Source organism: Ammospiza nelsoni, chromosome 2, assembly GCF_027579445.1.
Source record: "Ammospiza nelsoni isolate bAmmNel1 chromosome 2, bAmmNel1.pri, whole genome shotgun sequence".
In the NCBI taxonomy this organism is placed as follows: Eukaryota; Metazoa; Chordata; class Aves; order Passeriformes; family Passerellidae; genus Ammospiza; species Ammospiza nelsoni.
This window is the reverse complement of record NC_080634.1, coordinates 11288304-11303195: the sequence shown is the minus strand read 5'-3', so window position 1 is coordinate 11303195 and position 14892 is coordinate 11288304. Positions and strand designations below refer to the sequence as shown.

The window sequence follows — 14892 nt, the reverse complement described above, 5'->3', positions numbered from 1 at the left end:
CAGGTGGGATCCTACTACACACCACAACACAAATCATGTCCTCATCAGGCACAGCCGAGCTTTTAGAGCAGGTAGGGCCTACAGGAATGTCCATCAGCTGCACAAGACCTTCAAAAAAGCCAAGGTCACTTCACTGGTTATCACCATTTCAAAGGTCAGAAGTCTCATTTTCCAAGTCAGACAGAAATAAAGGAATAGTGTAAAAGAGACACTTGTGTGCAATATCAGATTTGCACATGCACATGGAGCACTGACTGGTTTGAGCCTCCCTCTTCCAAGGCAAACTTTACCCAAAGAGTTATGAAAGGGACCTGTCTCCAGCCTGGGGTTTGGCCATTGGAAGCTGAAAGGCTCAGGGAGAAAGAGATGCAGATTTGAAAGTGGCAATTGCTCACAAAAAGAGACAAAAGGCTTGTCAGCATATTTCTCCTTCCACAGGCAAACCCAATTACTCCAAAGAGCTTGTCTGTCTACGTTCTGACTTTGCTCCTGTGTGGGCCACCCACTGTAGAGACTGTAACTTCCCCTATTCCCCTGAGCTTTCTTTTATGGGATGCTTCTCATTGGATCAGAACAAAACACTAAACTTAGTATACAAAAATTATTGCCATAGTCACACACGAACAGAAAATGGGATGACCTGTCCGTGCAAAAAGCTGAAACCAGAAAGAAGTTGTAAAGAAACTTTCCTGTTAACACTAGCATCTTCAAAACCTAGTTTTAAATTCAGTTCTGTTTTCTCCAAATAATGGTTGATCTTCTATTTTATTTAGTGGGCCTTTAAAGGGAGCACTCTTACCTGCAGAGTATACTGGGCAATCTGTCCTGACCTAGAAGTATGGAAAACCACTATTGGTACAAAAGCAGCACTTTCTAATTTTATTCTTAGGCTTTCTACAGTCAGCTCAGATCTTCCAGTGTAACAGAAGGGTACTTCAACTGAGATGCCTGAAATTCTCCTTCAGAAGTACTAAAGCAATTACAACCACCACCAGCAGAAGTCTCTCCCAGAGAAGTTTTGATAAATATGCTGCCATGATGAGAATAACATAATTTGGACAAAAATACCACCTCAGCCTGGGTCACATGCAAACCCTGCTCTGTCCTACAGCCTGACAGCAGGAGGAGACCAGAAAGGTTGACAAATGAGAGGATCTCCTCATCACACACACACTGCCTATTCTGTTCTGAAATGTGGTGCTTGTGTTGTATTTTCTGCACATTTACAAGGAGCCACACACAGCTTCCCTGGAACCAAGCTGTATTTCTCAAAGCAGGAATAGTGGTCACAACCCAGCAGCCACACATGCTGATGGACAAGGATGGGATTTCACTTCCTCACAGAGAGGAATGTTTCTTGAGCAAGTCTCTAGTCAGGTAAGAGTGATGACATTTTCACATGACAATAAAAAAGTTAAAGTAAGAAGTCAGTTTCTCTATATGGGAACGATTTTCTAGAAAAGAAATTTATGTAGATGAAAATGAAGTATTTAACAAAAACTCCCCCATTATACAAAAATCTATCTGGATCAACTCTAACTCTCACTTCCATTAAAATATTCAACTTCTTTGCAACTCCTTAGCTCTCTAATTTTTATTAATCTATATCAGCACCTTAAGTCTTTAGAAGTTTATTACCATTCATATTACCCAAAGTTACATAATTTTAACATTAAAACCCCAAATCTTTTACTTCCATTTGCTTCCCATAAGCAGATGAGCCAAAACAGTTTGTTTTGACATGCAAGGGTTTTGGAGCAGACACTACAGGATTCTCTTTAGAAATGTTCTAGCCATACATTGCTCCAGCTCTGCATGAAAATAGACAACAGAGTGAAGACTCACTCATAGATATTACCACTACATGTGAGTGGTGCAATCAGTCCAAGTCACAGAGGGCTTATCCAGCATAATTTATGTCCCAAATTACATTTATTAATATCAGCTCATCCATGGTAACCTATTTCATGAAAGCTTTTAGTTCAGAGCAAATGTAACATAAAAATGGTTTTGACATTTAAGTTAATGTCTTTACAGCTCACACAGTAACTCATTAAGCTGCAACACCTCATATACAACTTGAATCCTAAATCACAAGATATTAAAGAAGACTTCAATAGAAGTCACAAAAGAAAGGTAAATCTGAGACCAAACTCTTTGTTCTAAAAACCAAAAAAAAAAGTATATCTATTACCTTGTCTCCACATTTTGCATTCCTTGGTTATACACTATACAAATGTACATATAATACATGAAATTAATATAGTTTTCCTATTTTATAATTTTTAAAATATCTTCATGTTTTATAAATTCTTGCATGGGGATGTTAATGTTGCAGCTATGAGTAGTAGAACTCATTCATGAAACTGAGCTGCTGATGTTTCCTATCTGACCAAGAGATTACTGTTTTAACCATGAGACTGAAGAAAAAAAAAATATGACTTTTACTCAAAGATTTTATCAGACACACAAGTTTTTGCTGTGATAGGTTGAAGGATGCATTTCATAAAGGTGTGGGACTAATGCCTCTTGTCCAGATTTAGTGACTTTAACTTACACATGCCAGTTTTGTAATACTCCTCTCATTTAGCTCATAGAACACTTCAGTTCTCACTGGCTCATCCTTGTAAAGGTACTTATTACTTTAATGCCAAATAGCCTTAGAAAATGCAAATATTCTTAACCAGGCCATGACTAGGAAATAAACTTTGCTTATGAAAAAATTCTCCCTAAGTGAAGAAACTTCACATCAACACAATCTGGTTTAGTGCATATGTGTTTATTCAATGAAAACTAACATTCATAATCAATCATCTGTTTTACTAAGATCTGTATTCTTGGTTTACAACATTATTATTATTATATAATAATGTGTCCTTCTGATACATAAGATTCAGAGAGTTTGACATTGTTTGTAATTCTATAAAACAATTTTAAGTTGTATATTAAAATTTGGGTCAAATACTACTGCATGTATAATAAATGCACACAATATATCTATCCCCATAGATCTTCCTTTAAAAAGAAAAATTATCTGTTTACTTAGGAAATTTCAATCATCATTTAAATAAAGGGTTCTTACTTGGTTATTGCCCAGGTCATTAAAATAATTACTGTGTTGTTGACTTAGTACTTATATGAGGAGGAGGCAGAGAGTAGGAACTTCAAACTTAAGTAGGCTGGGAAACTCAGCATGAGAGACAGATCAGAAGTAGCAATTGAACTCAGGGATAAGCAATAAACATCCACAGTGATGCAACAACTGGAACAGGGAGGAAAATGAAGGGGCAGCCTTGATGGGTTCAACAGAGCAGTGCCAAGAATGAAAATTCAGCAGCAACATTCCAATTTCAACACATAAACAATACAGAAGTTTCTTAAATGGAGTTGAGACTACATCTGGTTTATTTATTACAAGCAGAGTTAAGCAAGATCCTACATACTGCCACCTATTCTGTGAAGTTAAATTCATAGTGGTCTCAGGCTCCTAAGGTGAAGATTTAAAGGAATTTATGTGGCTGAATATGCCAATTTTGGTTAAAACTGGATGTAGGAAGAGCACCCAGCACCCCTGCAGCAATTCAGCCAACTCAAACCACTGTACTGGTGCAAGAGCTTGTAAATATTGGCCACCACTATCCCACAGCTTCCTCATCTCAGCTGTATTTACAACACCCTGCAATTATAACACCTTAAACTGAAGGCTCCCACACTGAAGGGAAAGGAGAGAGGCAATCATGACACAAAGCAACAAGTTAACCTGTAGGATGAAAAGAGGACCTCAAGGTACAGGACTCCTGACATTTGAAGCGGGGACCTTGACATACCAAGCTGGCAAAACTCCCAGGAACCTGGATGGAGATGATACAAATAATCCTTGAAGTAGAAGGAAATGTCATGAAGACACATAGAGATGGCTGAGTTAGGCAAGGTGACAGAAGAAGCCACTGTCAAATTCTACTGACAGAAACAATAAATGAGCAGCTAGAGAATGAAGACTGACTAGGACTTGTGCCAAGAAGGATCCAGGAGCTACAGCCGACTCATGTTCAATCTGCAATTCACTTCATCACAGCACTGAAGAAAATAGGAAGTGTTACACTTCTGTCAGAGTACTACGTGGATATTTATAGAGATTCACCTATTTTTCTGAAGAACTAAGCTGATGTCTTCATTATAGTTCTGAGTGCCACAGCTCAGGAAAAAAGCATACTAAAGAAGGTGTAGATGAGAAGAAAAGAAATTACAATAGGTATAGGAAATGCATCCAACCTCTTGAAAGGAATTTAGGCTGTTTCATTTAGATCTGAGAGAAGTCTTTTGATACACTGTCTTCACATGCAACACGTCATCTGAGACAAAAGGAATGAAGTGTGCTATAATTTCCACAGGGGCACACTGGAGTAAAGGACTTAACCTGAAGCAAAAGGGATTCAGGCAAGACACTAGGAGTCTAAAAGGAGGGGCAGTGAAGCTTCAAAAGAAATTACCCTATATACTTTTCAGAGTCTCTAGAATGGAACAGTAAGAAATGTTTTATAAACACCACTTCAGAAGGATGTAGGTACCATTGAGCCTAAACTCCACCTGACAGGAAAGGGCTGAGTGACTTTTGAGATATATGCAAAGGCTCAAAGTACGAACAGGAGGATATAAAAAGCCAGAAGCCATGAAGTCTACAATCCTCAAATTGCTGTGTGTGGCATTTCATAGTTACACTGTAATATGCCCTTATAAAAGGGCTTGAAATCTTTTGTTTTGGCTGTGGAATGTGCAATTGCAAAGACTAATAACTTAGTTTTAATGAAAAATAACTGTGTTTTCAAAAGAAGGGAAGGAGAGAATTTGTCCTGACAGCTGTTTCACTGGAACACAACACAACTTCCAAAATACATCTTTTCACTCTGTTCCTTCCTTTAATCCTGGGTTCTTCAAGTTCCTTCAATAATAAGAAGAAAATGGATACATTCTTAGCAATCCAACAGTTCTGTTGTGCAGCCACAGTGGGAAATACACAAAATTACTTCAAATGGGAATAAAAAGGTTTCTAGAGAAATAAATAAAGTGAAAATATTTGGAAGTACTACTAAACTTCTTTTGTTTTTCTTTAAGTACAATGCCTAGGATTTCCTCTACCAAGTGAAACATTGAAATTACCTTGGACTAAAAAGTGTGCATCCATACATTGAAAACCTAATGCTTGAGCACTTTCTCTTCACAGAGTGCAAGAAGGGACAGAAAGTCAAAATGTTAAAACAGCCTTTGCAAAAGGATCAGATTAAGTTTGCATCACTGTTGATGTGAAAATACTACATTTGCAGGTGCTTGCACACGCCATTTTGAAGAGACAAAAAAGCAAGCATCATGAGTAACACTGGTTGTGCAAGTCCATCTTTGTTTAACAGACGGAGCAGGTTTAATGAAAACCTATTATTTTTTTGCATCTGCACTTGGTAATAAGACAAACCAGGTTTCCTTACACCTCCTACCATCCTGGCTGCAACTCTCAAACCATTTATGAGCATGGTCACTTTTGGAAGAGCCAGGGAACAATTCTGGCTGTTATGGTACACAGTAACATTTCCATTTTACCCCTTTAATTAAGTAACCACATCAAAGAAATGCAGTCAGTCAAGCTGACATCTGATACATCTTTATGCAAGGAATACATTCAACAGCCTTTGTAAATGGCTGGAGGTTTTCTGTGGCACAAAAGACAGCTCTAGTATTTATATGTGACTTTCTCCTTCCCAGTTTGGATGCTTTAACTGGGCAGGACCACAAAGCTCGGTGAGTCTTAACATCCCCAGTTCCAAACACACAGAGGTAGTTAAGCAGTAAGGAACAGTAAGGGTGAGTGTTAATAAATTAATGTAATTGTACCTATGTAGGATAATAAAGGGAGTCAAATTTGAGAGACAAGATCCTGTCATTAACTCAGCATAGCCACTGAGAACTGCTAATATGTGTTCTTTTGCAGAAGGGAGCAGTGATGGTCAAAGCCATCTGCTGAGGATTTCCCATCCTGTATCCTTTCACACCCCCTTACAAGACAGTGTTTACTAACACAGGGCCCTAAGGCTTGGCCTTTTTGGTGCACTGCATTTTTTAAATCTAGAATCCAAACAATTACAGGCAAGCACATTACAAGAAAAGGTTTCTTCCAGAAGCATTCACTACAGATCACTACAGGAGCTTGGGGGGCACTCCATGGCCACACTGGTTTTGACTTTTGTTCTGCTGTAGGTGTTCAGTTCTTACCCTTTAAGTCCTCCAACATGATAAAAAGTTCACCAAGATGCCTTTATCTCAAAGTGCTTTCAGTCTAACTAAAACAGCAAAGACTGGCTAAGGGCTCCCATCTTTGTTGCCAGTGAGGACCTGACCAGACATTAAAGATGTTAAAAAAAATTTCAGAACCTGCTTTTCCCACAGCAGTTGGTGTTTCTTGATCACTGACTTGTCATGCTGTATAACTGTAAGGAATCTGCCTTCAGTCCTCCAGAGAAGAGAAGAGAATCCTGAAATTCACCTTGGAATGTACAACTCATGACCTACCCTTCTCAATTTGACCATCTGCCATGGGTAATGTGGGCTCTTGCAGATTTGATCCATATCCCTTGTCACCTCATTTCTTCAGTAAGGTTGTACAGCACACTAAGTGACAGCAAAACTAAATACTTCTATTAATGGGATTGCTATTAAATCTAATTAAACACAGACTTCAAGAGAATCCAGCTTACTATTTCACTGCCATAGTAGGTTGTCAGTACTAGAAACTATGACACAGTGCTGAGTTTCTTCTTAATAGACTTCATTCCCTCAATGGCAATTTTCTGACACTGAAAATTAAACACATGGGGAAGATCGTGTGTGTTTTCTCTCCAAAGGAGTGAAAAGAAAAAATACACAAAAAACCCCAAGCCACCCACCACAACTACTGCATGGCTAACACAACTACCTATAAGGCACTCAGGACATTTTATATAGGGTTGCTAATAAGACCAAGGATTTAAATGCAGTTTTCAGATTGGACATGCTGAGAATAAATTCATCTCCAATTAAATAAAAATATTTTAAAAGTTCATGCCAAGGTTCTACAGACAAAAGATAATTATACAATTGATAAGGAAATCTAACTAAACTTATTTACATTGAAGCCACCATGAGCAAAACAAAGGAGGAAAAAAAAACCTACTGCAGGAGGCACTAAATAATCCTACTTGTTTAATAAAATGTACATAGATGTACTAGATATATGGCCATAGAACTGGTATGCAATTAAAATATTCTCCATCTGCATTGGAAATGGTGTAAAGTAACTATACCATGAAGAAACTTGGATTTTACAGATATCAATCCCACTACAAAATTTACTTTGACTTTTACTTCTATGTTATTTCCTATATTTATTTCCAGAACATTTTTATTTTTTTCTCCCCATAAAAATTACTATATACTAAAACAAAGGATAAGAACCTGCAAGACTTAGAGAAATGCAGGTTGTGGGACCTCCTGTATCAACTAAATGAAATTGTTTAAAATTGGGTATATTTAATGCTAATTTAATATATCAAATACCTACTCTTTTAGTACAAAATTCACACTTAACCTCCCACATCTTTGGGAAAGTCACTCCTGTCAGGGAGGAGCTACTCTTAACAATATTAACCTTTAACATATCAAGACAAACAATGACAGACTATTCTCCAATTTTGTTTTGACAGAGGAGTACCCAGCTTTTGCCCTAAATTATTTACTGCATGACCCCAAAACAAAACTTATAATATGGGGGAGGAAACAAAAGGTAAAAAAAAAGTAAAGCTCAGTTACTCACCCTTTGATCAGTATCATACATATATGTAAAGGTAATGTCTAAAGGTAGTTCAAACAAAAAAAAAAAAAGAAAAAAAAACAAAAACAAACCTCACTGAGATAAGGAGAGAGAGACTACATGATAATCTAAGAATTGATAAGGAAGAATTATCTGCAGATTAATAGTTACGTCACAGGCAAGGTTTTATTTCCCATGCCTTTAAACTGAACTTAGGAAAAGAAAAGAAAAGATACCTACTGGTGTCTGCCTGGCTGCCCACGCTGATGTATCTGTCATTGCCAGGAAGGGCTGTTTGGTAGTAAGTGGCCTCCTCTAGCTGGGGAACCTTGGCATTCTTCGCAGTGAGAAAAGCCACAGCCAACTCCAGATTACCATTGCTGTCCTTTAAGCATATTTAAAAAAAAAAAAATAAAACAACAAGTGAGAGTCCTCTCACCCCTTCTTTAATTTTTCCTAAAAGGAAAGGACATGATTAGCAACTTCAAATCAATAGCCATTGTACTGTCAGGTAAAATAATAACTCAAAACCAAAGTCTGCAAACTCGAAATATTCTGCGTATTTTGCTATTTTTTTAACCAAAATAAAGATAAAACATCTTATAAAGAAATTGTTTTGGTGGCCTTTCACTTATTTCAGGAAAGAAAAAAATACTGTCTTGTAGTGTAGGTCAGCCTCTCAACAAACCAGCACATTCACTGGAGTCAGACTAATTCTTCTGAAAATATACAGTTTCATTTTTAAAGCCACAGATCCCAGCTTTTGAAAAGCAGTTGTGCACATGACTTAGGCTAATAACAACTACCTGGTTTTGTGTAGATAAATATTTTTGATTTAAATTACTAAATCCTCATATACCATGTATTAACAGCTAAAAAGTTCTGCTTGAGGGAGAGAAAGCATTTTTAAATGTTTATATATTTATATTTATATAAATAGAATATTTATATATGTGCAGACACAGAATACAGAGAGACCTGCCATTTTTTACTTGCCTCAAAGAACTCTTTGGTGCTGTGAAATAAATTACAATGGTTGAAAAAACATTGAAACAATACCAAATTAGTAAAGGTTGGCAAGTTCAAGCAGTTCTTCACTCTACACAGTGAGCAAGGCCTGTGCATGGTAGAAAACAGCCACACCTTGACAAGAGAACACCACCTGGTTCCCCAGGATTTGATCATCTGTAGTAGCACCAATGGATCCCAAAAAAAATCACACAAGGTTAAAGGCAAGTCATAACAGTCCTGTCTTTTCATTTTTGAACACTTAATTAATTTTCAGGTTAGTACCAAAAGAGAACAAGATTTCATGCAAAGTGAACAAGCAATCACTATTAGCTTTCTTTCCCCCCCCCCCCCAAATAAATTCAAGGGGGGAAGGGAAAAGGAAGGAAGTGAAAGAAAGGAAGGGAGGGACAGAGTAAGAAAGGGTTGGATTTATGGCTTTCACAGGTAGTTAAGATGCATTCAGGTTCATCCAGCTACAAGTCAGTTATCTTACCTTCAGTGCCTGTTGTAGTACCTGGATGTCATTGATACCAGTGATCTCCCTCAGCTGATTTAAAAATGTTTGCTGGTGCTGAAAAGAAAACAGATCATTGAAATTAGATTAGAGCCAAAAAAACAGCAAAACAATGTCTTAACAGAGTACACTCCTCCACAAACATTAAAGGCATCTCCATGTGAGGTTTATGCATCACAAAGGGGTAGAACCTACATTACTCAAGTTTGTCTTCGTCTCTGGAATTTGGGCACTTTTTTGGGAATCCTTAATTCCCAAATGCAATGATTTTGCATTTTGGTGTGTTTGCTTGGTAAGCTTATGCAACGTGGGTTTAAGAAGCTCATATAAAGCCACAGTTGGCCCATCTAAACAAATAAAACTCTACAGCTTTGGTTTCCAGTGGAAATAGCTGACTGAACACCCACCAAAACCAACTTCTTTAACTCCCAGTTATTCTCAACCCCATTATTTCCTTAACATAAACAATTCCTCATCATTCTAAACACAAAACCTGGAAATGCAACTTTGCTGACCACTGAGGTGTTTTAAGATAAATACTATAAAAACTCCAAACAAAACAAGTTTCTTGATACTGAAACAGAACTTAAGGAATCTGTCCAAACTGCCTTCCTAGACCAGTTGAATCCAACTCTCCCAAATCACACAAGTCAGCACCCATGACTGAGTTTAAAGCAACACTTGGAATTAGAAAAAGAACAAGAGGTTCTAGGTCTCTTAAATATTCACTTCATAAGAATTTTGAGGCTTGGTTTTGTTTTACTTAAATAAAAATCTGGTCCCACCCCAGTTTAGAGCCAGCAGATGATTCACTCCAGTCATGCTCAGCTATCCCATCACAGAAGCAAAAAGCAGGCACTAAGCTGGAACAATCTTTGAACTCCTGTAAACCATTAAAAGCATCTTAACCATTAAAACCATGAAAAAACAGAGCATTGACCATTGCTCCATACCAACAAATTCAATTGCTCCTTTGGCAGATGGGAACTGGAGAAAAAATATTTGCAAATGGTTTTTCTTTTTTATTCTTTGCCCACAACATCCTGAACTCAAAACAGTAATTTCGTCTATGAAAGAGAAAATTTTTGTAAAGTACAGGGTTTTGTTCGCATGACAAAAAGCGTATTTCCTATCAGGAACAAATAAACATTCTCCTGCTACTCTCCAAATTCATTTTAAAATAGCAACTATAATTGTCTTGCAGCTTCTTCTAAAAGATTTATTTTTGAGCTGAATTATCTGGAATCAAATATTCAAATACCCTTATTCTTCCTTTATCACTGCTTTGTATAGAGGAGGAAATTAAGATCTGCATGAATGCTGAATTCCCCAGTGAGAAATTAACCTGGCAGGCACTACTTCATGCCCTAATAAGTTGAAATAGAAGGCGTATAGTTCAGGATGTTTATGAATTACATACACAATCTTCCCTTCATTTATGATCCTAAGAGACACTGCTAACAATCCAATTTGCCTCTTTCTTTTTTCTTTTCCTTTTAAAAACCCTTCTGTCGGCACAAGAAAAGTGAAGTGATGCAGGAAAACAAACTCCCACTCTATCCCCATCCCTCACCCCCTCGTTTGTTTACTCTGTGCATTTCATAGCACTGTACAAAGCCATGACTTGTTTCCCCTATAAAGTTGCTTTCCTGCCCCTAAGCCTGGCAAGAATCAAAGAAATTAAATAGATTATTTGGGAAAAATAATTACAACAGCATTAAAATTGGCAGCATCAATTCAAGGGCATGACAGTAAAGTGGATTTCTTTTTCTATTTGCCACCAACACAATGGTGAACAGAACAGAAAATAGTTTCACTGTAAATTATTACAACAACACGTTATAAGAGATTTCTGTATCTTCCATAATATATACAACACTTGGAAAGGCTGATTGGAGGATATTCATCGTTCACAGAGACTGGGAAAAGACAGAAGAGACAGTTTACCAACAAACAATCTCTTAGCAGTTCAAAATATTGGCTGTTAATTTATGAGCACAGCTGTGACTTATAAACTTAGACATCTGTAGTTTCCATCCACATTTCAGCATTCCAGCATAAAAGCTGTGTTTCAAGGCCCCCTTCCCATGGACGTCCACATTTAACAGATCAGAACTTCACCCAGAGATGCTCCTTTCTCATCAAGAGATGATATAAGTCTCTTCTAATACATATATCTAAATGTATAAGTATATAAGCATATCTAAGTATATATAACTATACTTTTTTTAAGGCCAAGAGTTTAAGGTACTCAGCTCCAGAATTTCTTACTGGTAATTAAAAGAACAACATGGAGAATCCATAAGCACCACTGTTAGAAGTGACAGGAATTAAAAGGAAAATTAACAGTTCTCCTGAACACCTTAAATGGAGCTTTGGGGCATTTGTCTGGTTTAGACATTACTGTTTCTTCAGCTAAATGTGGACAAGTTGCCGCTAATTTCTAATTGACTTACTTCAAATTATGCAGAAGATAAATAATGGACACATTCCTTTTCTAGGAGTATTGTAATTGACATTATTTCTACCTGACCAACATGTTCTTTTAATACTTGCTAATAGACTAACAGATCTTCAGAAACAATTGTGAAACTGCATAAGGCAGCTAAAATCTCCAACTGGTGGCCTTCTCTTCCATAAATTCACCATCTGCCCTCATCCTCACAGATCTGCTGTAACTGCATCCATCATCTTCACTATATGCACTGACCTTTTTTGTATAACTGGATGTTTAACTTGCCATTAGTCTTCTTCACTGTTATAATGACAGTATGTTATTACCCATGAAACTGAATTAACACAAGTAATTCTATTGCTTTTCATTACAAGTGGCAGAGCAGGCACTGTCAAACCCTCTCCTCATTCACTATCAGAGGATGAGATTCAATTTTCTTTTTGCTTTTCTTTTCACTTAAGACAACTATGAAACAATTGCAACTACATTCAGAGAGCTTGTATTACTGAATTCCTGATATTACTTTATTTAGTGCATCTGTACCATTTTGCAAAGTCAAAATGGCTGAATTTCATTTGTTTTGAATCATTATTCCTTTAGCTCTGCTTACTGTGGAATACAGAAAATTTATGCTACTAAACTTATGCTACTATTATCCATGACTGAAGCTTAGAGATCAATTTCTAGTGCTAAGCAATTAAGTCTCTTCTGTATGGTAAGAAATATTTAATACTACAAACAGACTTGTACATATGAAGCAAGCCACCCTCCTTACTCCTATTAATGCTTATTCTGATTACATTTACCCTAAAAGCTCAAGAAGCTCAGGCTAACTTGAGTTGAAGTGACTGTACCATCTATACCCTCAAATGTCTAAAATCACATAGATATATAAAACAAGTATAATAATAATTCACTCACAAGCTATAACCAAAAATACCCAAAAGAGCTCATCCTACGCTAAAACAAAGATAAGAAATAAAGAAGGTAGCAGACAAGTATTTAGAAGTGTCTGAAATATCTACACCAATGTATGCTTATGAAATCAGGCCAGTAAGAAAAGTTTCAGATCACAACTACCCATTCGAGCATAAAAAAATTATTCTATCTTTTCAATGCAGCTCTTTCCTGATTCCCTATTTTTTCCAGCCTTGCTGGAAAAATTCTGAATTATAACTCACTGTACTTTAATTCAGTTTAATAAGCAGCCTCTCTTTTCAAATGGACATACAAACCAGGTCCATTCTTTCCACTTCAGTTCTTTCAGGTTTGCCTGTACCCACTTCTGTTTGCTATCCTACCCTCAAATTTACATGACTGATTCCAGATCTTGTCTCTAGCAGAGATTCTCCAGTTTAGTGAGCCAAAGCTCCAGGAATATCTGCAGTGCCAGGATGTATGTGCACATATGTCACACACATACAGGAATTCTCCATCGAAGCCTGAACAGCATTTGTCTCAACCCTAAAAAGCCCTCAGGACCTGATCTGGGACACCAGCCTGTGCTGGTACAGCTGCTGCAGGGTGCCCCAAATCCTTGGCCACACAAAGGAGATGGTATGGCTGCCCTGGATCCAGCTGTTCACACCCCCCAGTCCCACCACATCCAGCAGCAGTCTGCTCCCTGCGGCTTTCATGCACAAGCTATTCCCAGCCTTTCCCCTTCCTTTGGCTCCCTGAGGTATGTAGGCACTGTATCTTCAGGCTTTCAGCTCTTGGAAGATTTTAACTAACAGGAAATTCCCCCATTTTCCTGGATGGAAGCCAAATTTGTGTATTAGGAATGCATGCCCTTATTTCCAAGTCTCTCCTTGTTCAGCCATCTCTGCCTTGCTCTCAGGAAATGCCCAATTAAGATTATCTGGTTTATAACCTCACACAATAGCATATTCAGTAGCCGTGCCAGCACCAGTGAAGCAGAAAAGGATCTGCACTGCTATCAGCTTAGGGAGATACTGTACCCAAATTAGTTCCACGACAGTACTGTAAACTCTGATAACTTCCTACAACCAAAGCAAAAAGCTAAATTACATAAATGTTTTTTTTAACAAGGCAAATCTCATAAACTGACTAATACTGAATTACAGTAAAGATAAATTTGGGGGGGAAATTAGCCACCTTTTGATCTGTTTATTTTCTCCTCTCTGCAGCTGAAGAGGCACATGTAAACTTCAGCTTTATTCATGGCAACATCCAAATATTTGCATTTGCAGCACAACCACTTAAAAACTCAGAAGATAAAACAACCCTTTTCCATTTTCAAGCACAGATAAAGTTGTATGTTCAGGAATGAATGAGATGATCCAACCATTAGGAGGAGAAAACAGGATCTGTGGCCTCAATACACAGTTCACATTTCAATTATGTACTACATAATGAAAATGCACTAGGGGCACCAAGCTGATTAGAAGCATGGACACTTCTCCTGTGGGGAAAGGCTAAGAGAATTGGGATTGTTCAACCTCAGACAGAGATGGCTTAGGGGTAACTTGCAGCCTTTCACCACATGACAGGAGCCTACAAGAAAAATGGAGATTATTTACAAGAGCCTGGAGCGACAGGACAAGGGGCAATGGCTTCAGACTGACACAGAGTGCATTTAGATTGTATCATCAGGAAAAACATCTTTACTGTGAGGGTGGTGAGGCACTGGAATAGGTTTTCCTGGAAGGTTGTGGGTGCCCCATCCCCAGAAGTGTTCAAGGCCAGGCTGCTGGATGGGGCTCTGCACACCCTGCTCTAGTGCAAGGTGCTGCTGCTCATGGCAAGGAGGTTGGAGACAGATGATCTTTAAGGTGCCTTCCAGCCCAAGCCATGATTCTGATTCCTGAGGGATGAATACTTTTATTAGAGACAAAAAGAAAGAAAGAAGAAAATGCAGATGCTGAGAATGGCATTTTGACTCAGGTCCTCCACACACACCCCATTTTCTTTACTTTCTAGTGCAACACTGATTTATAAGACCTATTTATTGGAGGAAAACTCAAATGACACTGTACAAATATTTTATATTAAAGACAATTCTAATGAAGCCTGAGCTGCAGAGGACCTACTAATGGCATTGCTTGCAGACAAGTA

General features: G+C 37.8%; 1 protein-coding gene across 5 annotated transcripts in view; it reads right to left on the bottom strand.

Moving 5' to 3' along the window:
• USP25 (ubiquitin specific peptidase 25) overlaps nt 1-14892 on the bottom strand; it is an 87373-nt gene that overhangs the window by 56728 nt on the left and 15753 nt on the right. For 4 of the 5 annotated variants that reach the window (XM_059493316.1, XM_059493313.1, XM_059493314.1 and 1 more), the window contains exons 2-3: nt 9339-9416; nt 8075-8219 (exon numbers count right to left, since the gene is read on the bottom strand). In XM_059493316.1, coding sequence (XP_059349299.1) covers nt 8075-8219; nt 9339-9416 — 223 coding nt within the window. Of the gene's footprint in view, nt 1-8074; nt 8220-9338; nt 9417-14892 lie in introns of those variants that run through there. The other variant, XM_059493317.1, reaches the window with a different exon arrangement.